The sequence below is a fragment of the Pieris rapae genome, chromosome 2, assembly GCF_905147795.1.
Source record: "Pieris rapae chromosome 2, ilPieRapa1.1, whole genome shotgun sequence".
Classification (NCBI taxonomy): Eukaryota; Metazoa; Arthropoda; class Insecta; order Lepidoptera; family Pieridae; genus Pieris; species Pieris rapae.
The window spans coordinates 821,924-849,441 of NC_059510.1; the positions used below are offsets into that span (position 1 = coordinate 821,924).

Below are 27,518 nucleotides of genomic sequence, written 5' to 3' on the forward strand. Positions count from 1 at the left end.
GGCATTTCGCCAGTTCAAATAAGTTAAGTGATGTGCTTCTGGATTATGTAACTTTTAAGCTAATAAACATAAGTTTATTGAAATTTATAATAAACTTCATTAAACTCATAAATTTTTGATGGATATCAAAAGGTAACATTTAAATGTTACCGCTTTAAAACGCCAAGACTTAATGTCACTGAACAGTCGACACATCTGTCAGATAATGGTAAACAAGAATCATTTTCGCGGCATTTTTAATGTCACAAGTACTTAAAAATGTAAACAGTGAAAACTGAAAACTTTACAATTAAAAGTGGAATGTGAAATAAAGTTAGCATAATTAATTTGTGTTTGATTCGCCAGTAGTATTGAAAATGAGTTCACTACTATCCGCGGAACTTTCGGCAACTTGCAATGCTTTGGGAACTTTCAACAAGAAGTCTGGGAAATACATGATAGATGACTTTACTTTAAACACAGTTAAAGATTTAATACGCTATATGAGGAGAGATGGTGAGGATCATGAGATTCGGATGCATTTGGGGCAAACTAAAGTTCTACAAACTGATCTATTACCTATGTTGATTGACCATTGGGAGAATACTGAACTATTCGACGTAACTCTACGGTAAGTTTGTTGTTAGTCAGAAACTTTTAAGTGTTATTTCTGGTCTTTGAAATTGTTAAATCGTGTTGTGTAACCGTTATTGTAGATATAAGTAGTATGAAATAAGTTTAATATCTATCTTAGCTTACATTGGTTAAGATTTATTATACAGTTGAATTTATTTGTTGTATCTTTTACATAGATTTATTCGCACTTTTAAGGACTGATACTTCATAGTCATTTTTAAAAATTTATTATGTGATTTCAGCCTGATAATTAACTTAACAAATCCAGCATTATTGCTGTACAGAGAAGAAGTTCCAACAGAGAGGACTGCTCGACATAATTATTTGCAGATTCTATCTCATTTACAGTCATATAAGGAGGAAGCATTCACAAAAGTTGAGACTTGGCAGGTGTTTGCTAAAAAGCTGGCTAAGATTTTGGAGATTGTAAGTTACTTATATATAAAATTCTGTGCTGGCACTTATTGTATTTTTGAATGCAGTCCTACATACATTTAAATTATAAAATGTAGCTTACACAAATATAATAATACCTTTTTGTATAAAACTAGTTTTTTAGCAATCAATAAGAACTTAATTGAATAAATAAATTGGTATAGGCATCTTAAAGGCTGACCTACCTTCCTAATTGTAGAAATAGTATTTTTTTATAATTCCCTAACTAATAGTGACCTCAACTGCAGTGAATTAATAATTATCTCATTTTAAGGACTGGTCGGAGAGAGATGAAGACACAGGGCTAGTTATAGAGAGGATATTAATCTTAATAAGAAATGTGCTGCATGTTCCCGCAGACCTGGATAAGGAAAGGAGACCAGAAAATGATGCTAGCATACATGATCAGGTAACAATTTGCTGTACTATGCCATTAATTTTATAATCCCGAATATTTCCTAATGTCAAAGCATCTACCTATAGTGAAGTAGTCACTCATCAAACAACTTATTATTCTGTAATGGAGTTGAAAAACTATTATTCAACTAGTTACGTTAATTAAGAAGTGCTAATTAATACATTAAGCAGTAAAATTTAATATTCAGTTACACAAGACACCTTTCTGTGTCTGCTTTTACATGTTTTTAATATTTTCTTTTACAAAAACCCTTTTTAAAACTATTCACTTTCTAGCTTTTTCTAAGCCAAATATTTCAAAGAGATCTTAAGGAATCTATCCTTATATAATCTAAGATGTAGTATTTCTCCTGAAATATTAAATTCACAATAATAATAAATTTTTAAGGTTTTATGGGGACTAAATCAATCGGGCATCTTAGATATATTACTATATATGTCATCTGAGAATGAGAAACAATATTTCATGCATATCTTAGAAATTATAACTCATCTGCTGAGGGAACAAAATCCATCTGGACTGGCCGATGCAGCTTTACAGCGTAGTGTAGATGAGAAGTTACGTGATGAACAAGAATTATTGACGTTGAGACTATCAGAGACTAAAGACAGAGTTGATAAGATCCGCCAATACTCTTCTACTAGGTACGTGTAGCTTTTCAAATTGATTTTTTCTAATGGCATATTGTGACCTTGATTTAGAATTCAATTTTATCACATATCATACATTGGCTACATAACCATGAGAATGCCGAGGCAATCCAACTTCAACACAACAGGAAGAAGAAGCCTAAAGAGAATTAAACCTTTTTGAGTAAATAAACCTAGTGTAGTGAATATAAGTGCAAGTGCGGTATCTCAGACATACAAACATAGGGTTACAGATTATAGACTGTTAATGAACTTTACCAGTTAAACCCCAGATATTCATAAGTATAGTAGAGAATATTACTTACTACCCATAATTATTGTATTAGCTAGATTGCAATTCATGTAAAGTTGAAAAAGTAAGAACTTTATTTAGGAAAAAAATTTTGATTAAATTCTCGGACTGGCAGCTAAATACAAAGAGCGGTTAAGCTGTCTTCAACAAACTTTCTTGCACACTCACCATTAGGCAGTATGTGAGTCGACTTAAACGTCACCATATACTAGAGCTAGAAGACCGGCAGTAGCTCTAGGTAGAATATGAGTAGATTCCAATGAAAAGTCACACCACATGACAGCACGACAGAACAAATTCGCTCATAGCCTTAGGTCAAAATGTGCCAGTTCAAAATGTTAACATTGACAAATACAATGTAATAATAGTAATTTATGTTTTATTAACAGACATTCTAGGTTTGGAGGTACCTATGTGATACAAAACATGAAGTCTATATCGGAGAATGAATTAATCAGTTTAAAGCCTTTAAATAAAATATCTAATTTAGATTTTAATGGTAGCAAGAAGTCCAAATTAGTTAAACCGAAGAATAGAAGGCCTGTCGAAAGTGGTGCTATGGAACGGAGGTCACCATTTGCTGTGAGGTGAGTATTCATTAAAATAAGAATGTATTTAAAGCCAATATTCCTGTAATTCTTAATCAAACCTATATTTGTGAATACGACATTAAAGTGTTACTGTGTATATGTTTGTTGAAGTATATGTTTTAGAAAAAAAATAACACATGGTAGAAGTGAAACCTTCAAAAACATTTTTCATTTTTTATTAGTTTTTTAACTTTAGTAAGTTTTCTTTAAAAACAGTATATTTTAATGATAAATTTTAATTTATAAGTTTAATATAAATCTTTCATTTGACAAAACCTAATCAATGAAAGTTTGAAATTCGTTAAAATGAAAAAGCAACAGTAAAAAGAGGCTATATAATGCCTCTTATCTCATTTTCTCCCACGTTAAATCTTATGAATCTATGTTTCCATCTCTTTTTACTGTCGGTTTTTTCGTTGCATCCGGTGGGAAATCACAACGATTCTAAAGAATGGATATATTTAATCTATTAAAATATATTTTAACAAAGTTCAGTTCTTCAAACATGTTATTTAAATAATAAAATATTTACAAATAACTTATAAATATACCAAATTAAATTGTAAAATAAATGAATAAACTTGAAACGAGTTATATATGGAAAACACAGATATTTTTGACTTAAAAGGGTCGCCAAATTATTACATTAAAATGTGTTGTTATAATGATATATCACACATATTTACTTTTTAATAAAAGTAATAAAATCATATATTTTGTCACTTAAATCCTTATTCATAAAAACTAAACTATCTGTTTCATCCAATTTCTGTCGTTTTCTAATGAATATTAAAGCTATGCGAAAAAGAGAGGTACTCAAAAAATAACTCAAAATAATTGCTTATACACTTGAAATTAAAACACTGATCTGTTTTTACTAAAACTAATACAAATTCACCTGAATCCATCTACATGTTTAAAATATTTTCAGGCTATTTCTTAAAGAATTCTGTATAGAATTTCTTAATTCCTCATATAACGCGTTGATGCACTATGTGAAAGACGTGTTAGTTAGGGCCAAAGCGCAACAAAACGATGAATCGTATTATTTATGGACAATGAAATTTTTCATGGAGTTCAACAGGGGACACAAATTCAACGTAGCTTTAGTTAGGTAAGTTTTATATACAGCTTCGCCCTCGTAGCTTTTGTCTTGACAAATTTTTTGGGACAATGGGAATTTAATTTAGAAACCGAGCCAGTTTAAATGGGTTCGGTCGTTTGTTCGTATGTTTTAAACCAATTTTCGATAGGGACGTTTCTGAGTTTTGGATTATTAATATTTTCTTCTTTCTAGTTCTTTACTATTCAAAATTTCATTATACAATGATGATTTAATAGCATAGCCAGTTCATTATTCATAAATTCAATTTTAGTACCACTCCCACTTCCTCGTTGTTAGACTGCAGATCAAGGAGTCGCAAGTTCAGATCCGGGAAGTAATATTGGTCTAATTTATTTAAATACAAAAGCACATGAATTAAAATCTGTTTAATTTTAATTCATATGCTTCCCACAAATTAATTCTAAATAATTTAATTGAAAATACTAGCGGCCAGATTTTGATAGGCCACTTGGTAAATATATACATTCTCCTTGTTGAATATACATAAAACTCACTAATCCTGTACTATATTCTATCTGCATTTAATTCAAATAATGTTTCATGGAGGCCTATTGGCTTTAGCGTGCGACATTTATCCCTGAGGTTGTATGTTCGATTCCCGGTGCACCAACTTTCTATGTGCGCATTTAAACATTCGCTCGAACGGTGAAGGAAAACATCGTGAGGTAACCGACATGTCTTAGACCCAAAAATCGACTGAATGTCAAGTACAGATTAATCTGCCTAACGTCTGCCTTAAGTCTAACTTGCCTATTAGATTGACATTGATCATGAAACATACAGAAATCTGAAAGACCTAAAATGTTACCTTTTGACCTAAAGTTATTTATTACTATTGTAACAATAGTTTCGTAAAATACATCTACTTTTAGCGAAACAATGTCCGTCCCAATGTTTCATTATGTACAACAGCAAATGGAGAAATATCACGATATGATTCGTGTCGAGAAAAAGAAATTCTATCCTTGGGTTAGGAGGTTGCATCTAGCTTTACGATGTTACAAGGAACTCTTGAATACATTACTGGAAATGGACAAAAGTAGCGATGTATCGGTTAAAGATTCCGCTAAAGTTATTAAAAGTAATGTTTTCTATGTGTTGGAGTATCGTGAGTTTATATTGACGATTTTCTTGGATTACGACGAGAATAAAATGCCGAGGTGAGTTTTGATATCCTATTGTTTGCTCTGTGGTATTCAGTATTTTTATCATAGAGTTGATTTTAAAATATCTTGCTCTATTTTTTTAATGAACGGGGAAACGGTTAGGGGGCTTATCTGATAAGTGCTACCGACAGCTATGGACTCTCAATGCCAAAAGGTTCGAGCGTACGTTGCCGGCTTTTATTAGATTCCTTTCTTCTCCTAACCTCAAATTTTTATTTTGATGACTAGTAATTGTGTTGTGGTTAAAAATATATTTATAAAATGCTAATATCGAAATATTGTACAATTCTTAACAGTTATATAACTCTTGATAGAACTCATAAGTGAATAAACCTAAGAATTGGACTAGGTATTTTGTATGATACAAATAAATTATTGGACCGATTTTTTTTCCTAAAATATTTCATAAATATCTAGTCGAGTACCGCCAGAATGGGCTGCTACTTGCGTCACCATCAGTATGTGGAACCAGCTACCCACTGTAGTATTTCCGAAACAATTCTTGAAAGGCTGGCTACACACTCGTGGGTCATCATTAAGTGTTCATGCTCGACGATATCACTAAAATCAGATGAGCCTCCTTACACCCTGTGTTATAAAAAAAAATCCTTACGACATAAATATCTGTGGTCATAGATCAGACAGTCATAAATAGATACATTATTGCTTAGTATGACTTATTAAGCGTTTCACATTTTAATAGTGCCCTCAAGATTTCTTAATAATTTGTTTGTAAGTAATGGAATTGCATTTATCATATTCTGACCTATGGCCATAGATATATAAGTATATCCTAGACGAAATAAGATTTTATTTAATGTTGCCAGATTTTAATTTGTTGTATACATTTTAGGTCATATTTATTGGACTTGATAGAGACAGTACATTTATTCTTGAAAATGCTGGAACATTATTGTAAGAGAACTGGATTGGTGGTTCAAAAGAAAGTTCGTAAAAAGGCGAAAGCAAAAAGTGAGTATAATAATATAATTAGTTAGAGTGAATTTTGTCCTACACAGCAATAATTTTATTACGGTTTTGATCTAGTTTATTTACGTTTAAATTCATAGAGACAATTAGTTCCCGAGAAATACAATATTTTTTTTTAAATAAACGGATCGGTTTATTACGATTATATTTTTTATATTATAATTATGTAAATCAAAAATATATATTTTAGCTTTATATATATTATGTAGTTCCTAAATCATGCCTCACGAATATTGAGATACGAGAATTTCCCCTTAATAAAAATTAGTTCCCGCTAAGTCTCGGCTATGTGTCTTAGTCTAAATCACACAAAAGTGATACACACAGTTATATTCAAACATATCTCCTCAGTCCACCATTAAAATTTTTTTAATGCATTTAAAACTAAGAATATATGATGAATGTGTAGTTTAAATATGTATTGTAAAAAAAAACAAGATTTTGTTTGTTATTTTCCTTGAAACGATCACTTTTATCCAATTTTATTATCCAAAATGTTATAACAATCTTCGAAATTAAATTTAAATGACTGGCCAAAACAAGCGTTCCACAGACTAACTAACAAACATCAGTTAACATGTGGGTAATAGACAATCAATAATCTAAAGAATCAAATCTAAGAAATATATTTATTTATATCCCAGCAATAAATTACCATTTAAATTTACACAATACTAATAGTTATCCTCTACTATTGGTTCTGAGATCTGTGATTAAAAGAAATCTAGTTTACTTTTGCAATTCGTATTATGTTTTATTACACATTAAACGGAATAAAAATAATGAAAGTAGACAATAGAGTAAGCCAAGTGTAAAGAAACACTCGACTCGTCAAAAGGAACGTGTGCGCTCACGTAGATATCATTGCTTACGGCTTAAAAGCACGGCTTTTTATAATTCCTATATAAACGGATAGACTGAAATTGATAACTGCTAAAGGACTAAAAACTTAGGTTTTTCAAACTTAGTTTTAGATATAAACAAAGGAAATTGTTTAAGAGATCTGTATTGTCTTTTTTTTATCATAGTGCCGCCGTAAAAAACTCTCTGTACTCTTTGAAAATATTAAATTATCAAACAACACTTATTGTTAAACAAGTATCGCAAATTATTTAGAAGTAATGCCTAGCACTAGTCAAAGGCCTTTTTATCAACTAGATAATCGTTAACTTTATAGTAAGCCTTTTTACACAGATTTTCTTTAATATTTTCTTAAATTTAATAAAAGGCAGAGATAAAAGAGCCTCTGGGATTTTGTTAATGAATAGTATCCCTATTCTCAATAAAGTATCGTAAAAAACATTAAAACAGTCGTAATAGTGCTTTATATTACGACTGTCCTTGTGTTTTTTTATAATTTTTACTTGTGTGATGTACTATAACTAATTTTCAAAACTATTGCAATCAATTTAATTATAAATAAAACACGACGATGCCTTTATCACACGGAAATTATGTTTTGCGCAATTTTTTTTGAAAAGATCGCAACAATCATGAAGATAGTAGTAGTTTAAGAGTGGTAACATCTTTGCTTCACCAAGGTCATAATATTTCCGCAAAAAAAGTGGTAATAATTTATTACGTTCTAAACGTTCGTAAAATTACCGTCGTAATGTGCGGTCACCGTGTCGTTCGTAATTATGTTTTAACATGTAACATTCGTAAAACGTTCTTGCTCTTCTAATTAGACAAAATACTTTTTTTTTTCTTTTGGCTCTAACACTGTTTGTGCATTAGCCAGAGTCAAGTATGGATAAAATACTTTAATGTACATTTAGATATTTTAAACTATTTTCACTAAGTACATTACATTTGTATGTAATGTAATTATAATCCTAGTAAAAATAAATAAATAAAGCTTTTTTGTTTTTTTTTCAAAAAATAGATTTCGCTTATACGAAGTTTTTCCCGGGGCAAGCGATATATACTAACGAACGACTATACGCTTAAAAAGACATCTTTTTTATTTCTCATTAAAAACATTTAACATTCAATACACAACATACTAATGCATATAAGACCTTATGCTTGTTAATTAATTTTATATTACAATAAAAAAGAAACAGAACACATATTAGATAAAAATACTGCAATATTTTTTAACAGTTACAACCCAAAAAACAAAACTATATAAAATAATACACAACATCGTATAATTAAAAGAATTTAAACAAATAACACTCAAATCTATAATTTATTGTCAGTTATAATGTAAACGCGTCTGGACTATAAATTCCCCCGTGTTTCCCTTTAGAGCAAAAGCCCCGGCAAAAGCCGCAAGCCACAAAGCCCATACCCCAATGGGAGGCAGTGCGGGAACAAATGGCTGTGGTCCTCACTTCACAGCTTGACGCCTATCCGCCGCCATTCGATGCCGCGTCAGACACACCTATTGATCAACAAAAGTATGTTCATATACAATATAGATTCTATTAAATCAGTGGTATTATTATTCATCTGGGCCTTAGATTTTTGTATCTGTTATCATTTAATAGGCAACGTGATCAGCCTGTCATCATTTTGGGTCTAATTCTCTCGATCCTTCGAAAAGTCCATTAGATTAAAGCCGGGGATCGAACCTACGGCCCCCAAGATCAGAGCCTTACGCTGATAAAGATTCTATAATTATAAATATTGTATTATAGTATGGACCACTAGATAAAGCTCATAAACTCTTGAACTCTGAAATTGGATAGATTCTACCTTCTTCCGTCCATAACCCCCAGAAATGTCTGTTGCTGTCAGCAACCTTTAACTTTTTCGTACTTATTAACACCCATTTTTTATTACCTACTAGACCGGTATTACTTTTTCTAGAGGAGACTGTATGAAGAAGATACAAAAGTTGATGCGAGATCACAGATACGAAGATGCTTTGGGAATCTTCAGAGCTGCCAGGTTTGTTTATTACTTATGCGCACCCGACACACGTGCTATCGCCTTACAAAAAATCTATTAAACAAATAATTTTTAATAATCTGAACCATTGAAACCACTTGAACACTTACAGAAGAGACATCATGTTTTGAAGTTAGAAATGAATTTTATTCGTAAATTAAATTATTTATTGTACATATTAACTGTTTCAATCCTGAACCCTAGAGGATACATTGCAGTAAATCTATTTTAATCTACTTGAATAGCCTATATAAAACCCTGTATGTATTCGTAATATGTATATTTTATTATCCAAGCCATTCTTAAAACAGTTCGTATCATTTTCGATAACCATATTTTTTAAATGTAGGACGCACTCGATGTTAAGTAAAACCGCCCATAGACATTTACATTGCCTAAAGGCTCGCAAGTGCGTACACGGCCTTTAAGGAATTTGTACGCTCTTTTCGTACCTAAATCAAGTTGCTTTGGAAATACTTCAGCTGATCGTCGTCTGGACGTCGAAGTGATATGAATATTTTGTATAAACCCCTTACATCCAATGATAAAACTTTATCGTGGATAAAATAAGCATGAATGGCCACTATTTATTTAAACATTTTTTTTAAATATTCATAGGGTCACTGTAAGATGTTGTTAGGTTAGCTAATTACGTAATAACTTAGGACAGAAGGTCCTTAAGTGGGGACTGAATAAATTAACCCACTCAGTAGGTATTACATGGATTACAACTTTTTACACTAAAAGAATTGTGAGACATGGTTTTTTTCCAAGTTACAGTTAATTAGCATTTTTATGATAACAAAGACTCAAAAACACCACAACAGGATTCATTTAGATTCGAATAATGGCCTTTCAAGGCCGGCAGCACACTTGCGAGCCTTCTGGAAATGTGAGTGCCAAAGGTATCAATTACATAAGATGAGCCTTCTGCCCGTTTGCCTGCTGTTTCATTAAGAAATGAAACAATCTTTTGAAAGGAATTCTCATTAATTTTAGAGAAGTGTGGCCCGAGGAAGGTATATTTGGAACTGAAGGCATCCAGGAACATGAAGAGTTGGATATGTTGGAAACTATTTATAATACTGAACTGGGAGTGGAAAATGAGGGTAAATTAAATTTTTTTTTTCTTTTAATTGCATTAAAAAGTTAATCTTAATTAATCCAGTGAAAATTAATCATTTCTTTTATGTACATGTTTCCTAAAAACTTGTAAAATTATATGCAATATTTTTGTTTAATATAAAACTTTCTAATCCCGAATTAATGATTCTAGAAAATTATGATAATTGGATTTTTTTTTAAGAAACCGTTCAAGAACAGCAAGAAGAACATTCAGAATATGACGAAGAAGGTAAAGACTTTAAATTAATTTATTATTTTTGAACGGATTGAAGTTATGTATTATTGTAAACTTATAATTATTTAAACATAATTTTAAATTTAACCCACGTTTCGCGTGCTTTACAGCAGTGCGTGGTCAAGGTTACTGAAGACAAAGCTGTGAAATGTCAAAAAGTATCACAGCTGTAGAAAATGTTGTATTATCTGTATTTATTTCCCCGGAGTTGGTATCGATTAAAAGATGTAGGGTTCCTCCATTTTCATTTTTTCATGTGTAAAAGTTATGTTAATAAAAGACAATACTATAATTTATTATTTCATTTCAATTTTGTCTTAATACTTTTTTTGCACCACATATTCAATATAAATTCCATTATAATTTCTTGATAGATGAGGAAGAGGACAGAACCACATCTGTTGTGGAAACAGAGTTTGACTTTCAAGACTTCATGCAAAGGTCAGTTTATTTTTAACCGAATTTAAACTTACGCACTACTGTTTATATAAAAAAAAATTAAAATTGTAATAGTTTTTGAGATATATGGTTTAAAAGCCGGCTACGAACTCGTGAGTCCTCTGGCATTGAGTGGCCATGGGCGGCGGTATCACTTAACATCAGGTAAGCCCGTTTGCCCCATGTTCTATAAAAAAAAGTGATACCGCCGCCCATGGACACTCGATGCCAGAGGGCTCGCGAGTGCCTTGCCGGCCTTTTAAGAATTTGAATATATTTAGTGGTATGGGCGGATATGATATATTAATTAATATCTGATATTATGTAATTAATAAACCCATTGAAGTTGACAGTTTTATAATGTTTTCAAAATACCTTTTTAAGATTCTGTCACCCACGCGTTGTGAGTGCCTGCGTGTCCTTATTAGAGCGTTTTGAAAAGAACACGCCATACACAAACCACTGTATAGCCAAGATGCTGCACAGAATCTCGTGGGATTGCAAAAGACCAGCCATGATGTTTCAGGCCTCATTGTTTTTGATATTTCAAAGGGTTTTGACTAATAACATTCAACATTTTAAGGTAAGCATAGACAATAAAGTTTATTTTTCTGTTTTATAAAACTGCCCAAACAAGACTCAGTCTATTTTTTTTATTTAAAAAGAATATATGATTATGTTTTCATAAAAAATATATATAAAATACTAAAAAAGCAGCTTGTTGTGTCCATGTGAATAGTTAAGGCTAATTCAAAATAATAAAATTCTTATTTATCATGAGTTATATATAAGTACGTATATAAGTTCAGTGGCAATTGTTGTATATGTTCAAACAAAACACTAGATTTATTTTTAATAGACATTATCGAATCGAGACAGTTAAGTTACAATTTATGAGTGAGGTAAAAACTATAGAGCTCATTTTGGCTTTAAGTGTGCCATGATTGCTTACAATTTGTATACGCTCCTTATTGTGAATGTATGTATGTATGTATGAATGTAAATGAGGATCACAATCGCTATGGAATAGAGTTCTCATTTCATAGACCAGTTATTGTACCACACGATCTACTAATGCTAATGATATTAAGATAATGGATATTGTATTCAAAGACGTATTTGAAGATAGATTATATCGAGCCTTCTGTCCGTGCTGTATCACTTAACATCAGATGAAGCTTTTCTAACATAAAATAGTAAACAATACATTATTAAAAGCCTGTATATCGAAATTGCAAATAAAACGTCAATACGATATCGGTGTTCATTAAATAACATACGAGTATTGTACAGGAGTTGGAAAAATTCGCGATATACGTTATAAGGAAATTCACGGAGATTGCATCGCGCAGTCCGAAGGCCTTTATCGAACTTCTTTTCTGGACCAACTCGAAGGACGCGGTCGAAGTTGAGTGCGGATACGATCTCTATAACGACCAACGGTAAGTGCTAAGCATTTGAATTTCAATTCCATTCCTACAGCGGCTTAACAAGATTCTAAAATTATTTTATTCATATTCAAATAGACATGTCGCTTAACAAGGTATATCTTGTAAGGAGCTGCAAAAATTAAACCCTATCTATGGTTTAATTTGTTTACAAAGGCTGGCTCATCTTGATACATTAGTATTTTAATAATATATAAACTAGGTTTATATATATATATTTAATATTTCAAAGTGAAGGAAAATACTGGATATCCAGACTTAATTAATTAGAATGCTCAGTCTGAATGTTAGTGAGTTATTACAAACGGTCTTCAAATGACAAATTCAATTTAGTTACAAGATTGGGGCAATCGATCTTCATATACATCCTAAGTCCCAACGATATTATAATTCATATTGTATACATATAATAGCTCGTATTAAAACAAAAAATAAACGTTTTGTTACTTATATTGTGTACAGATAACGGCAAACATCTTGATCGCGTGATTGGTAGATCAGTTGACGTTTGTGTCCTGCGATATGATGCGCAAAGTTTCCCCCACTCCCTTGTTTAATGCTCAAGAAGTTTGCCGGTATCTGTATAAGATATATTCAATGATAAGTTGCAACTTTAGACGGAAAGTATTTATTTTTCTTACACAAGCCACTGCTGAATGTCGGCCAGCGTTTTTCGAAAGGTCGTCGATCCCATCGCGTTTACAGTTTCCCTTTTGGTAAACGATATATCAATTAACTTTCTTAGATTCTCCAATGGCAACTTAAAGTGCTCTTACTTAGTTTTGTATGGCAACACTCTTTCGAAACGCTACTAGATAATAGTAGATTAATCTTTTATAAATAAACTAGCCGTTAAAATAATATAACATGGTATATTTTGCTATGCTCGATAAATTGTTCGGTTTTCCGGAATAAAAGCATTTTAGGTTTTTATGCGAGATTTTCCCTATATAAATCTCAGAGTTTAGGTCATAAGTTTTTACAAAAACCTACAATAAGTTTTATAACAAATAAAGAATAGGGTTCAATTGTAGGGGGTTGAAAATTAACTTATTAAGCGACTCTCATCCCTGATGTCGTTGTTCTTCATATGAAATGAAACTAATCATTTTATTTTTCTAATATTTTTAGCTTGTCATTTTGACTTTCAAATGTTCCTTTTTAATAGTAGGCATATTTGACTTACAACAACCCAATGTTTATTTTAAATATATTACGTTAATTATTATATAAATAAAACTACTTTTATTTTTAACTACTTTTCGTTTTATTTTATTTATTTATTTATTTACACTTCGTTTCTAAAGAAATACAAATAACACAGTATATATAAATTACAAGGGATGCAACGGGCGGCCTTATCGCTAACAAGCGATCTCTTCCAGGCAACCCTAGTAAGAATAGAAATAAATAAAGAAAAATGATGGGTGCAAGAAGTGCAGAAGTTATATAAAAAACAAAATAAATTTATATTAAAATATAGATCCTTAATCTATTAGTAACTATATATATTATAATAACTAACTAAAACTAATCCTACAAATTCAAGAAAAGTTTTAGTTATTATTATTATGGCTTTTTTTCGATTTTGTTTTTTTTTAGATTTATTTTGTGATTGTTCAGTTTATTCCTTTGATTGATATGATATATATATATATATGTATGACATGATTGTTCTAATGTAATTGATGTGTATATGTGTTAAATTTGTAATGTCATATTTTCTTTAAAAAAATAGGGATACAGATTGTTTTAGAATGTATAAATAAATAAATTTACCATGATAGTACAATCAGTATTTGGATGCAATCCAAGGCCGACTCATAACTTAGAATCACAGCTCCCACTAGCTTTGGCAAACGGCTTTGCTTGCGTGAATTATGTCCTACATGGTGCAGGGTGACTGGGGACGAATTAACACTATCTTAGTCCATATATTGTGGCTTGTTTGCGTACAAAATGTTTACTCAATTCGAAGGGAAACCCTGTTAAAAGTTCTGCCTTAGATTACCTCGTAACATTTGTGCTTACTGCGTCTTTTATAAGAAACAGGAAATATCTGATGAATTTTTCATTAGCTTCTATAACAAAAATGTCTTATTTAGTTCCTCAGATATTTATGTTCAACCAATCAAACAAACGAAGTCCTTGGCTTCATTATTTTTACTTAGTATGTATTAGATAAGATAAAAACTTTTTTCTATTATATGCTAATTTACATAGCCAATTTCGATTTAATAGCTCTTAGTTAAATAGAGTATTCATTCTAAAATGATGTATATTTTTTGGCCGTACCATCAGCGACTTAGGAAATTTAAAATGAACTATACGATCGCAGACACATTAACAGTAGCGTCCAATATTTATTGGCAACATTCAATATCAGCAGAATTTTAGAATTATTGGACTTAAATCAGGTATGATATAATCATGGTAGCGCCACTGATTTATTTTATTTTTAAATATGAGCCACTAAATTTCCGTCTTCCCGTAAGGCATTTCAACCATTAATCTTGATAGACGTAAGCTATGAAACCATTCCCGGCGGTCAAATTTAATCTGAGCTGAGCAAACAAAGAAAAATGTTGTACCCTTAACTTTTTGATTACGCAAATTCGTAATTAAGAGTCGACGAAAACAAATTGCCTCGAATTCTTATAGCTTGTTTTTTACATGAAAATTTTACAGATAATTTATGGTAACATTGGAGGCTCGGCTTAGGGGGGGACAGCGTTGATAATTTTTGAAACCAAAAAAATAATAGTAGGTTGAAAACCATTGGAAAAGGAGGAGAATATTATAGAAATGAGAGGAAAAATAATGTACGAGCGATCTGAGGTAGGGAAGGGGGCTAGCTCTGGATATCCATTGTTCCTCCCGGCTTATGAATATAGTATATAAGTGTATATTACATTAAATCTTACCTCATCTTACCAATGTATCAAGTGTACTTTTGTGCAAGATCTTTCGTTAGTATCATGTTTTGTTAGAATGATCATCTTCGACAATAACTCTTTTATATTCTATTTCTTTAGGGGCAAGGAAGGCAAGCACTCCTGGTCCGAAGAACAAGAAGAGGAATTACGTAAACTCTATATGGAAAACCAGGCGAATCCAGTGAATGAACAAGGTAAAAAATCATTTTTAGAATCAGCATCATCATCTTAGAGTCCTCCAGAAAAGAAGAATTTAAGAATGCTGGCACTTGCGAGTCTTCTGTCGTCTTCTTCATCGCTTAACAGGTGAGCCCATTTGCCTTCTTTTACATGAAAAAGTTAGGCCCACGCATTAATGGAACGAATGAGAATTTGAGGAAATACGTTGGTAACACAGAACTCATAAGAGGCGCTGGACAGAATCCGGTGGAAATTGTTCGCTCCAGATCCTATCTAGTATCCTTGATGGCCACGGTAGACAAACATGAGCTACCAACTGAAGAGAGATAGAAATATATATACAATCAACATAACATTTATTATTTTATCGCTCCTTGAACATAAATATCATTCAAATGTTGGAAGCAGTATTTAGTAAATATCTTAACTAACGGGGCACTGTGAAGATGAAAATTTAATATGGCTTATGTGAACCAAGGTCCAAAGTTCAAAATTGGTATTTTAATAAGTAATGCTCTTGGTTAGGTAAGCCTGCTCGTTATAACATGATGGAGTATACTCCGGTCGTCCCATCGGGGATGATGTGGAATAAAGAGGGAAGTCTTGACTCACTCATTTCATAATAGCCAATCTAAAATATACTGATGATGTTTAGAGATAGTTATTTAGAAACTTTAAATAAATTTATTTTATTCTAATATAGTATAAGTGGAAAATCACAAAAAGTATGAATTGTGTTTCCAAAACAATTTGACTAAGGTCCTTCAAGAAAACAGTGTACCTATTCTTAAAAGGCCGGCAACGCACTTGCAAGCCTTAACTTATAACAGCCTCATTTTACATAAAAAAAGTTTTATTGATACAAAAATCATATTAATGATCTAAACATCCAGTGTCGCTACGAACTCTTGGTATATTTTATCTGTTTCGTTATTGTTTTTATTAGGCAAGTAAACGGACTCAATTCGGCGATGATTTCGAAAGCGTAATTGCATGTAAAAGGTTGGTGCACAGCCGTGACTCGAACATCAGACCTTAGAGTTGAAAGTCACTGAAATCAGCTCGTCTTAAATATTTTATTGTATTAATTAATTCATTCATTTAACGCGGGTGGAACTGCACGGAAAAACTAGTGTGCAAGTATGTGGTCAAATGCTTGCGAATGTCCAAATCAGTCATATTGTGTGGCAGCGGTAAGCCTCAAGTCGTTTGTGTTATGAAGGGTCATTTTAATGTGTATACTAATATTATGAAACGAACCTTATGTGAAAAAATATTTCAAATGTTTTTCATCGTTAGAAATTCACCTTTGCTTGATTATATTTACATATTTAAAAAAAATTGTGAAACAGTTAGGTTTCATGTGATGTGGTGGCGGTTTTACACATTTTGATGGTATGCTGCAATGTCATATGGAACATGGTGTAATGAAGCTCCTTAGAAACGTTGGCGATTAAAAAGAGTGGCGAAGAGTTTATTGCCAGTTCTTTTCCGTCCTACGCCCTTGATTGGCAGTAAATGTAAAATTAGAAGCCTTTAATGTATATTTCTTTTTTAATGTTCATAAATGTACATTGTAGTACCTACATGAGTAAATGATTTTAAATTTGATTTGAAAAACGTCATCTCGTAGGTAATTTTTACAATCCAATGTATAACCAATCCATAATGTAATGACCAGAGAGAAAAGTCATCGGCAAAATTTGTTGCAGACTTCTATTAGTTAGCAAAAACAAATCAGGCCTCAAATTTTCCGCTCCAAACATGAGCCGCCCTTGGCTTCACCCTACTAAGGCTGTTGGTAAATCTACCATTACTGATATAGAGAAAAAAGATATCGGTGATATAAAGTAAAAACTAACTTAAATTAACACTTTGACAGAAACAATAATTATATACAACAAACAAGGAATTCACACAAAATGTTCTTCGAGATATAATTTATTTTACGATTACTTTATTGTTTTCCATAAATCTAATCATAATCTTTTCCTTCTTTCATCTTTTTGGAGGTTAACTCTATAACTTAGGTTAGGTTGGCTCTATAACTGGTTGGCAGTCAGTCTCATGAAGCGTGTCTTGTCCTGTGCCAGATATAGCTACTATTTCGCAATCTCAGTTACGTCCACTTCTCTTCTTGGCTTCGTAAGCCATGATTTTTCTACCAACACTTTTATCATGGCTTTTAATTATTATAAGAAGGAGGTGGTAGCGGTCATGGCGGAACACATATAAACACTATTCTTCACATAATAATATACATAGACGTTCATAATTTTCCATAATAATCTAATATGTTTAAATGACGTTAAAATATTCAACTATTTCCTCTCTGCGTTAAAATTTGCTATAGCTCACACGACACTTAGTCGGGAAACGTTCAATTATTAGCGTAAAAGCACTTCGCGTTTAACGACACTAGAATCCTGAATAAGGCGAAATGAATCTTAAGTTTCAAGCAACAGTTATTCCTGAAAATTAATATAATTTTCCGTGAAAACGTGGAATTATTTACTTGGACACTGATGAAATGCAAAAGTATATTTATTTTATGTTTTTTGTGAAGAAATGTGCCAAAGATTTTAACCTCTCTCTTCTCTCTCAGCTCATATCTGAGCGTTGTAATCATCAGGGAAACATCTGGAGCGGACTATCTGTTTTCACCTGTGACCAGCACCTCTAATTACATTGTGAAGTTTTGAAGCCTGTTAAGAAGTCTGTGTTACCAACCACAATCAGTTTCTAGTAGTTCTAAAATAAATTTTTCGATGCATCTAACACTTAAATGAATCGAAACCCAACTTTTTCCATTTAACTATTGATGATTTTACTAATGATATTGATTTATGGTAACTGGTGGTACTTGAATTTGTATATGCGGTGATGTTAGTTATTTCGTCTTTGTATTTGCGTGTTGTTCCCACGAGATTGTAAGTGCCTGCTCCTATTTCACCATGCCTCCTGATAGAGGACAAATATTTGTTTTTATTTTTTAATCTTCATTACTTAAGATGTCATGAAACATGGTGTAATGATTGCAGCTCCTAACGTTGTGTAAAAGAAAAAACTTGGCGATTAAAAAGATTGGCGGAGAGTTTATTGCTAGTTCTTCTCTGCCGTTTTACGCCCTTAATTTGAGAACTGGCAGTATATTTCTTTTTTGATGTTCATAAGTGTAAAAAAAATGTTTTTTTTTATATAACAGAGGGCAAACGGGCAGGAGGCTCACCTGATGTTAAGTGATACCGTCGCCCATGGACATTGTGTTACCTACATGAATAAATGAAACAGAAAGAGACGAAAGAGTGTGAAGAAGTTTTAATATAAAAATATCTTTCCATAGATGTCATAGAATGGATCCTAGACAACCTAATAGACCAAACCAGGACTAGGCGTGGCGTGATAAAGAAGTTGAAGGAACTAGGTCTTATATTCCGCGCTCCGACCAAGAAGAGTAACAAGGAGAGAAGAGAACGAGTTCCAAAGGAGTTTACGGAAGAAGAAGATGAGATGTTAAGAGGACTTTGGGCGCAGTTTGGGGAGACTGATGGTGAGTTCTATGATATATTGCTTATTCTTTTTATATCTATAAGACAGCTTTATCCATACGTAGAATAATCGTGTGCCACCTCACGCCGATTGCCAGTATTCAGTTGGAGCAAGTATCTACCACTCCATAGATCCAATGGTACCTAGGCCTGTACTGGTCTCCGGCCACTAGGCCGGCTCCGGTAACCGTCCTTTACCGATATTTGCCCATGCGTTCTAAGTGCCAGGCAACGTATTCTATAGATCCTGTACAGATACCGGCAAACATCTTATTTTACGATTTATCTGGGGGCGGCAGAAGAGTGACGTCGAACGCGTGATACGATGCGCAAAATTTCCAAACACTTACTAAAGTAACTGTATTGTGTGATAGTGTGTGTGGGGTTTTCTCCAAAATCCATAGCCCTAAATCACTTGCATCATGCAGTTATTCTTTATACTCCATTTAAACATTTTTTAATCGTGATTGTTATTTATAACACACGACAAAATAAATAACACTTATATCTGACTAAAGAACGGTACAACAAAATTGCACAATATGTTTTAGAAACTTTAGAAAATTAAATTTGTTTAGTATTATAAGTAATTATATTTACAAAAAAACTTTAAAGTGTTATTAATTGCCCAATTAACGCCAGATTTAATCATTTCAATCACAAAGGAGAGCCTATTTATAAACTTATTTTAGAAATTAATAATTAACTTACGATTGTAACTAAATCTTTCTGTTAACTTTTAACGTACGACTCTGAGTGCGACTGTAAATCCTCTAAAAGTTATCCGTATCTTGCCACATTGTGGAAATAAATACAAGATTGGCCCATTTTACCTCGGTGCCGACCCAATCGATACGGCGCAGCCACAGAGGACATTTAATAGCTACCTGGATCTAAACCGGGATTATTAATGTTCTATTTTTATATTACCTTTACCTATTACGTAGGTAACGTTGTATGTATATATTAAGCCAGACTTGCTCCTGCCAGAAGATATGTATGTATTAGGTACTATCAAATATTTACTTCTAAAGAAATATATTACTATAAAATCTAAAAAAGTTTTGTTACCGGCTTTAATTCCCTTTTCGAAATATTATATAATGATAATAATATATGTTTCCATAAATAATGACATGCATTTGTTTATTCAAACAGTCAATTTTGTAACAAATTTTCATATTTCTGTTTACAATCGTCATAATTAAATAAGCTTTTCTTTAAAAATCAGCATACTCCTCTCAAAGGCCGGCTACCTCCCTGAAATAAGTGTCCATATAACATAATACTTGTATGTCAGATATACTATCCCTCACTGCTCTATATTTAGTGCAGGTTGTCGTCAAATCGATGGCACGGTCCCTCCATGGGAACCATAAAACTTTATAGCATTCGACATCTGTGCACAAAATATAGCGACAACTTTTAACTCGTACGCTATTTATTTTTCTCAAAGTTGTCACCAGATGAATTATTGCCGTAATTGAATTGCAATATGTATAAATCATAACAAAAATAAATCAGTGCTACATCCTTTTTAGGTCTGGGCCTCAGATTTCCGAGTCATCATCATTTGTCAATCTAATAGGCAAGTCATAAGCCTGCTGTGCCTGATTCAGTTCGCCAATTTTTTGATTGCAAGGCCTGAGTCCTGCACCGTTCGACCGAATGTTAAATGTGCACATAGAAAGTACATTGGTGCTCAGCCGGGAAATGAACCTACGATCTTATGGATGAGATTCGCACGCTGTAGGCCAACACTGCTCAATACTTCAAACTACGACTTAAATTAAATTCATTAATTACTTTTAAAAGTATCATATTTCTTTAAATTTGTTTAGATATACTAATCCCAGCATTTGGAGTAGCTCATGTTTTACTGAAAAAACAGCTTGCGAACCGTTTGCAAGTTACGCGCTTGCATTTTATGCACGCATCCTTAGATAGTATAACTACGTAGGATTTGTTTTACCAAGAATCGAACCTAATTAAAAATGTAATATAATTTTTTTATAGATCCAATAAGTCTTATAATCTCTCGGATGCGGAAACGTCAGAAGCGTAGCTTCATAGACCGGTTACTGGAGTTAGGCATCATACAAGACAGGAAGGAGTGCCGCAAGAAGAGGCAGAAGAAAGGGGATTCTAGTGGTAAGAGATTTCATAGGATAAAGCTACAATCGAAATTTGCATATATTTTACTATGTGGTGCAAAACTTTATAAAGTAGTTATTTATCTTCGTTACATACAATAGTGCATAGATATTTATATGGGTACAAGCAGACTTATCGTTTACAAGGGATATCTTACGAAATCAATAGTTTTCAACAAGTGCAAAATCAAATGTTACTTAAGAAATACAGACTTTATAAAAAGTTCATCAAACTCTAATTTATATTAAAAATACTACTTTTATTTACTACTACTTAATAATTTAATCAATTAGTTAATTCATTAATAAGTTAATTAAAATTAAATTTTATATGAAAAAAATTGAATTGATAAAAATTAAAAAAAATATAGGTTTGCACTGTAATATATTCTTCTATTGATTAATATTTTATTATCCTTATCTAGATAGTTCATCGGATTCAGATGAATCTAGAAGTTCGTCTCCCGTTCGAATCCAAACAAAAAAGAAAACTTCCGAGCCAAGACGGAAAAACCAAAATAAGGGCAAACCTGTGGAAATCAGTGCGAATGAGATAGCTAGATTATTGGTATCTGCAGTGGAAGCGGGTAAGAGATATATATATATATATACATATACATATGTAAGTTAAAAAGTCTTATAGCCCCATTACAAGTAACTGATGGTAAACGTACAAGGAGACTACGTATATAAAAATATCATATAATCGAGCGCAATGGTCTTTATATTCTATTACAGCTAAAATATATTTATTCATATATTATATGTATAAAAATGCCTCTTAATATTTACTGTTAGTTGTCAAAAAAAAAACTGAACGAATGGTACGCCTTGCTCTACACAAGTAATACATAACTATTCTGGTTTCTCAAATAATAAATATTTTTCAAAATGAAACATCTCTTGTGAATTCTTCACATGCTATCTCGCTGCTTTAACTGTCGTGTTTGCAGTCTTGATAGATGTCTAAACATTATGACTGCTCACTCGTTCTTGAATTAAATTTTTTGAGCTTTTTGTATCGCACTCTCGAATTAATAAAATAATTGAATTATGAAATTTTGTATAAGTATGCCTATATATTTATTTACATTACTCAAAGTTACAGGCTACATTAATTTGACGACTAATTAATATTATCAATTAGTAATCATTTCATTAAATATTAACAAAGTTTTCTATATTTGTATTTTGTATTTTTATATAGTATATTTTTTATTTTGTCCTTTGATGTTGAAATCTGGATTCATCTGCTTTTAATATTATCAGACATTTAAATGATAAAAGGCTTTTATATTAATTTTCTGTAAATTTATTTCGGTTTAAAAATCGAAACCTTAAACGCTTTGAAATTAGTCATTGCATTAAATGTTAATGTTTAACTACAACCACTCATACTTATCAAGCCTATAATCGTACATATACTTATATGCGTCTTGTAAATTTTGAATAAATGGAAAAATCAATATTTTGTCAACTCATTAATCTTAAATATCCTTTTCACTGATATTCTAAAATAAAAATTGAAATTGGAAATACGTTAAATATATGCTGTTAGATTTAGTGCAATTCGATAGTTTTTAAATAAAAATATATGTCCTAACGTTTCGTGCAATCATGTTACAATGAAGTCATAAATATTAAATAAACTCACATCTGAATTTTTTGTATCCATTCTGGTTTCTTCACGAGGTTTTCCTTTCCCGTATTAGTGTTAATAGTGCACATAAAAAGTTCGTTGGTTCAGCCGTGATTCGAATACAGGACCTCAGAGTTGAGAGGCTCAAGCCACAAGCTCTTGAATTTCTATATTATTGTAACAAATATTGATGAATATATTTAATATTTAGGGCATACCGAATCATTGAACTGGTTGGCGGAAAATTTGGAAGAGGTTGCCTTAGATCAGGAAGCGGAAGGATTCAATCCAGGTGATGACGGTACTCCCCTAGTACCAATTTTCACTGGTTCGGCTGAGGCGATGGAAGAAAACCTTTTCCAGACTGTTCTCAAAGCAATTGGTGTTGTTCCACCAAATGATCAGGTAAGATTCATATTTAATGTGTGTATTTCGGTGGTTCTTTTTTATAAGATTATAACAGAAAAAATTATTATATAGTACAGAACCTATGATATCCACTCTGTAGGTGAACTTTATAAATTTTCCGGTAGCATAAAAACTTCTTCAAATATTAACGGAATATAAAGACCAATACTTGTTATAATTTGTAACAATAACGATTAAAATCGATATCAGACTTACTAAAATATATTTATTTCTATCCATACAGGAGTCGTATTGGCGAATTCCAAGCAGTCTCCATTACGAGACGTTAAGAAAGAGACGCGACACAATTCTCAAAGCCATAAACAAAGAATTAATTGTTGAAAAGCCCAATGACTCGAGCGATGATGATGATCTATTTAATAATTTACGGAAAATTACTAACAATGAACAACTTGTTAAAGAACATATTAAAGATACGACCATTATTGAAAATAATGATACTAACATTAATGAAAATAATGATACTATAATTAATGAAAATAATGATAGCGATAGTACTGATATCGATCGATCTAAAGCCAATCAGAGTCGCAAAAGAACTCGAAGTGTGGAATCAGAGGGAAATTCGAGGAAATTGCCAAGAATTGACGAAGATGATGAAGATATTTTATCGTTTGCAAAGAAAACATTGAATCATGAAAATCTACCAGACACAGAGGATATTTTGAGCGCATTACCGTCACGCGGAAGCGGTATGTCTTTTTTTTAAACTGATTATTTATGTTTATCAAATGTATTGAAATTTAGAGCTTGGCTATATGGTTTGGTGTTTTCAGTGTTCAAATTGCTTTTTCTATTTTGCCCGTATTCACATCTAGTTGTAACATTACATCTAACGTATGTGAAATCATACAAAAAGAATTGTATTATTCTCCAATAGGCCTGTCGTTCTCCTACTCTTTCTTCCCTATTTAATATTTTCGCGTCAGCATTTATTACTATCTCATTGTGACATCTCTTTTAGTCTGCCGTTGTCTCTCTTATTTTGAGTCAATCTATTCTGCTACTTTTCTTGACTATCTCCTTTCTGCTCTGGACAATTATTTATTTCGCGAACACTTTCAATTCTGTTTGTCACTAAGCTTAATTCCATGAATGTTTTTTTTCTCTTTTATATTCCCTGGAACGAACGTATTTTGGCTTTCGCTTTGTTTTAAAACCAATTCTGAATATACAGAATACTAAAGCCAAATAAATCCTAAAAATTGTTAGCGGCTTTATAGAGTCAAAGTTTTTTTGACTTTTGAAAAAACAATCTTACCTAATTTAAAACTTAGCTTAGTAATTTATCCTTTACTTTAGCATAAATAACACTAGTTCCAGTGTATTAGGGAATATCAAATTTTAGTCATTCTGGGGAAATGGGACTTTTAAGTCATGACTTATTTTCTAAGACGATAATATTTTGATTTTCCAAATGGTATGTTTACTTTTAGTTCGTGATCCAAAGCTAACACTTGCTATTTTCAAATACGCATTTAGTATCATGACAAGAAAAGCGTCTGTCCATATATTATTCTCCAAAATAAAATAGTTAAAAACACCTTTTCAGATAGCAGTGATGACGAAGAAATGCTCAACGTGTCGAGGAAAAAGAAAACTAGAAAGATTATTAGTGATGATGAATCAGATTAAAGAAAAAATATTATTTATACAATCTTTTATTTACCTGTAACTTGAGTATTACTTATATGTCAGAGGCATTTCGTCACTCGATATTGACAAGGTCTTTAGCGGGTTCAGAGGGCGACGATGGGTAAAGTCGGAGCACAAAAGACGAATTATAGTACAATATTTAATTTAGATGATTCCTTCTTACTTTACTTACATACATTAATAAATAGTTGTAACTTATCATGTGTGAAGTTTTGTGAGAAAATAAATAAAGATTATTATTACTTATAACAAGCAGTGCGTTCATAGCACCAGTCTTTTAATCACAATATTTCAGACCAAACTCGGTCCAACACCTTATCACCACAATGCTCAATACGCAAAAACAGATTTATAGGTTATCAAACACTGAAAATGATCAAAAAACGTTCGGTAAAGTATTGTCACACACAATTGTGTGGACAATTTTATGAAAAGCTCGCTTTATATTTTCTCTATAGAAGTTTCATAAAACCGAATGATTCGTAGCACCAATACATAGATGAAAAGAAAATAGCTGGGAATATTGGAATTCTCCGCTTTAATATGGCGCTCTCTAAATTACGCTGTCATTGGTTGAGAAAAGTTAAAACGCATACTTTGCTAGATCGAAAATGAGTCGTTTTTCAACAAAGTTAAGTAGAAATATATTTTACGTATATTGTTCACTTACAAAAAGCAACTTCGAAATACCTATGTTAATGTATATATCAAAGTATGTTCATTTGAGATGAGTTTTCGTTTGGTTTAAGTTTTACTAAGTGCAAGTAAAACTAACTTCATGCTTTTTGTAATCTTAACCGATGTAGAATTGAATTTTATTTATTGCTTTACCAGCTTTCAGGCTTCATAAAACTGCTCACTCATTTATGGAAAAAGCAGCGTCGAAAACGTGCATATCGATTTAATTTTTATATTACTAACCAGTTCTAAAATATTTACAAAGTACCGACTACAATATAATTGTTTGCTTTGTGCTCGCTTTCCCCTCTATAGAAAAACCATGTATAAGATCCCCTAAACTTGATTACATAGTAAGCCCATCTCGCGTAAATCGCCCCTCCGAGTCGAATGTAAGTTATGTTTTTATAACATTATCTAAAATGTAAACATGCTCCACTGAAATAACAGCCAATTTACATACTTTTGTGTAAGCCCATATAAATTAACAATGAAAACAAAGATTACACGTGTCCATTAATTAACAGTAATATAATCCAGTTTTTATTTTACAAGCCCTTTTGAGATTTTCTATTAACGTTTATTCAAGGATTCAATAAAATAAGGATAGTAAAAATCCATATCTAGATTAGCTGGTGTCACAGATGGTCGAAGGTTCTAGGTTCTCGATCCTGGTGAACACGAACGGAAAGAAATTTATTTCCTTTAAAATATTTATGTAATAAATAGTACCTATTAAGTTTTTTTTGTTCTTTTGCAAGAAATAAAAAGGTTTTTGTTATTTTTGCTTAGACTTCTATTTAAAGAAAATTATTATATATATCTTGTAAATATTTTTTTGTTAAACTTTAGGTTTAATAATCTTGATTCTGATGATGATCTTCCATCCATCAAGATGACGGGGTGGAAGTCTTCCACGGTCCGTTTCATAAGACTTTATTTTGCGAGCTAACTAACGTTTTCCATGAGAAATTCGACCTTCAACTGTTTAAAAAGGCATACTCCTCCCTCAAAGGACGTCAATGCATCCATTAAAATTGGTATCCATGCGAGGGTAACTCTTTTTGGGTGTTATTTTTATTAAAATTTACAGTAAACTTTCAAAGTAATACTATACTCTCTATCTAAACAACTTAATCATTCTCTCCCGAGATCTTTATTCAAATGTTAAATTATTTTAACGATTCATCAATCTTGGCTCAGTCCCAACGTGAGCTTAAAGACCCTCTTAATATCTGCCCTATCTACCCAAATAAAAACGTTTTAAGTGTTAAATTAACGATATCTCTGGGAAAAGTTCACAGTCTGTAAGTGGGGCCTAAATTATGGGGCCCTTATATTTGCCGAAATTGCTTTTAAATTTAATTTTTTTAAGAATAGGGGACGCATCAGAAATATTGAGATAAAATTGTATTTTAATTAAGTTAAAATGTCTAAATTTTACTTTGCTTTGATTTATATATTATCTTGTATACGCATTCTTTTCGTACTAAAACTAGTATTTTAATTTAATCGTTAAGTTAGTCGACAATGGAAATTCATTCGTACATACAAGATAAGAAAGTGTCATCGGTGGTACGTCATACGTAGCTGAAACCACCGATGACATTTCTCCAACTTTTCGCCTTCGAACGCCAGCAGATATTTCTAATTGCACTTTCTTCACATATGTAGGCCCAACCTTGAAATTGTCAGAATGTTGTAGGCATAAGCAATGTGCACCCAAACCTACTGGAAAGTATATAAATTTATTGATACTAAAATGATTTCTTCTTTCATTTAAGTAGCTGTAATCTGAATGTAATAATATATCGATACTTCTTTATTAAGTAATTTGCGCAGAGTACGAAAAGTATACTAATAATAATCCTAA

At 31.9% G+C, this 27,518-nt stretch overlaps 1 protein-coding gene across 1 annotated transcript; it reads left to right on the forward strand.

Moving 5' to 3' along the window:
* The first annotated feature begins 235 nt into the window (after positions 1-235).
* On the forward strand, positions 236-24,963 carry LOC111004093 (protein timeless homolog). Its single transcript, XM_022274940.2, has 22 exons — positions 236-610; positions 858-1,041; positions 1,325-1,459; positions 1,856-2,112; positions 2,800-2,997; positions 3,932-4,114; positions 4,999-5,286; positions 6,146-6,264; positions 8,537-8,687; positions 9,100-9,180; positions 10,180-10,289; positions 10,487-10,534; positions 10,915-10,981; positions 11,363-11,561; positions 12,272-12,420; positions 15,462-15,556; positions 18,886-19,092; positions 21,107-21,241; positions 21,669-21,830; positions 23,094-23,287; positions 23,535-24,003; positions 24,864-24,963. The coding sequence occupies exons 1-22, from the start codon at positions 357-359 to the stop codon at positions 24,944-24,946; spliced, it is 3,768 nt and encodes a 1,255-aa protein (XP_022130632.2). The 5' UTR covers positions 236-356; the 3' UTR covers positions 24,947-24,963.
* The last annotated feature ends 2,555 nt before the right edge of the window (positions 24,964-27,518 follow it).

Bases quoted from the DNA above. Each gene is read 5' to 3' on its own strand.
- LOC111004093 (XM_022274940.2), top strand. From the start codon at position 357: ATGAGTTCACTACTATCCGCGGAACTTTCGGCAACTTGCAATGCTTTG. The intron at 4,115-4,998 runs GTAAGTTTTATA...ATCTACTTTTAG, and splicing joins TTCAACGTAGCTTTAGTTAG to CGAAACAATGTCCGTCCCAA. The intron at 8,688-9,099 runs GTATGTTCATAT...TACTTTTTCTAG, and splicing joins ACACCTATTGATCAACAAAA to AGGAGACTGTATGAAGAAGA.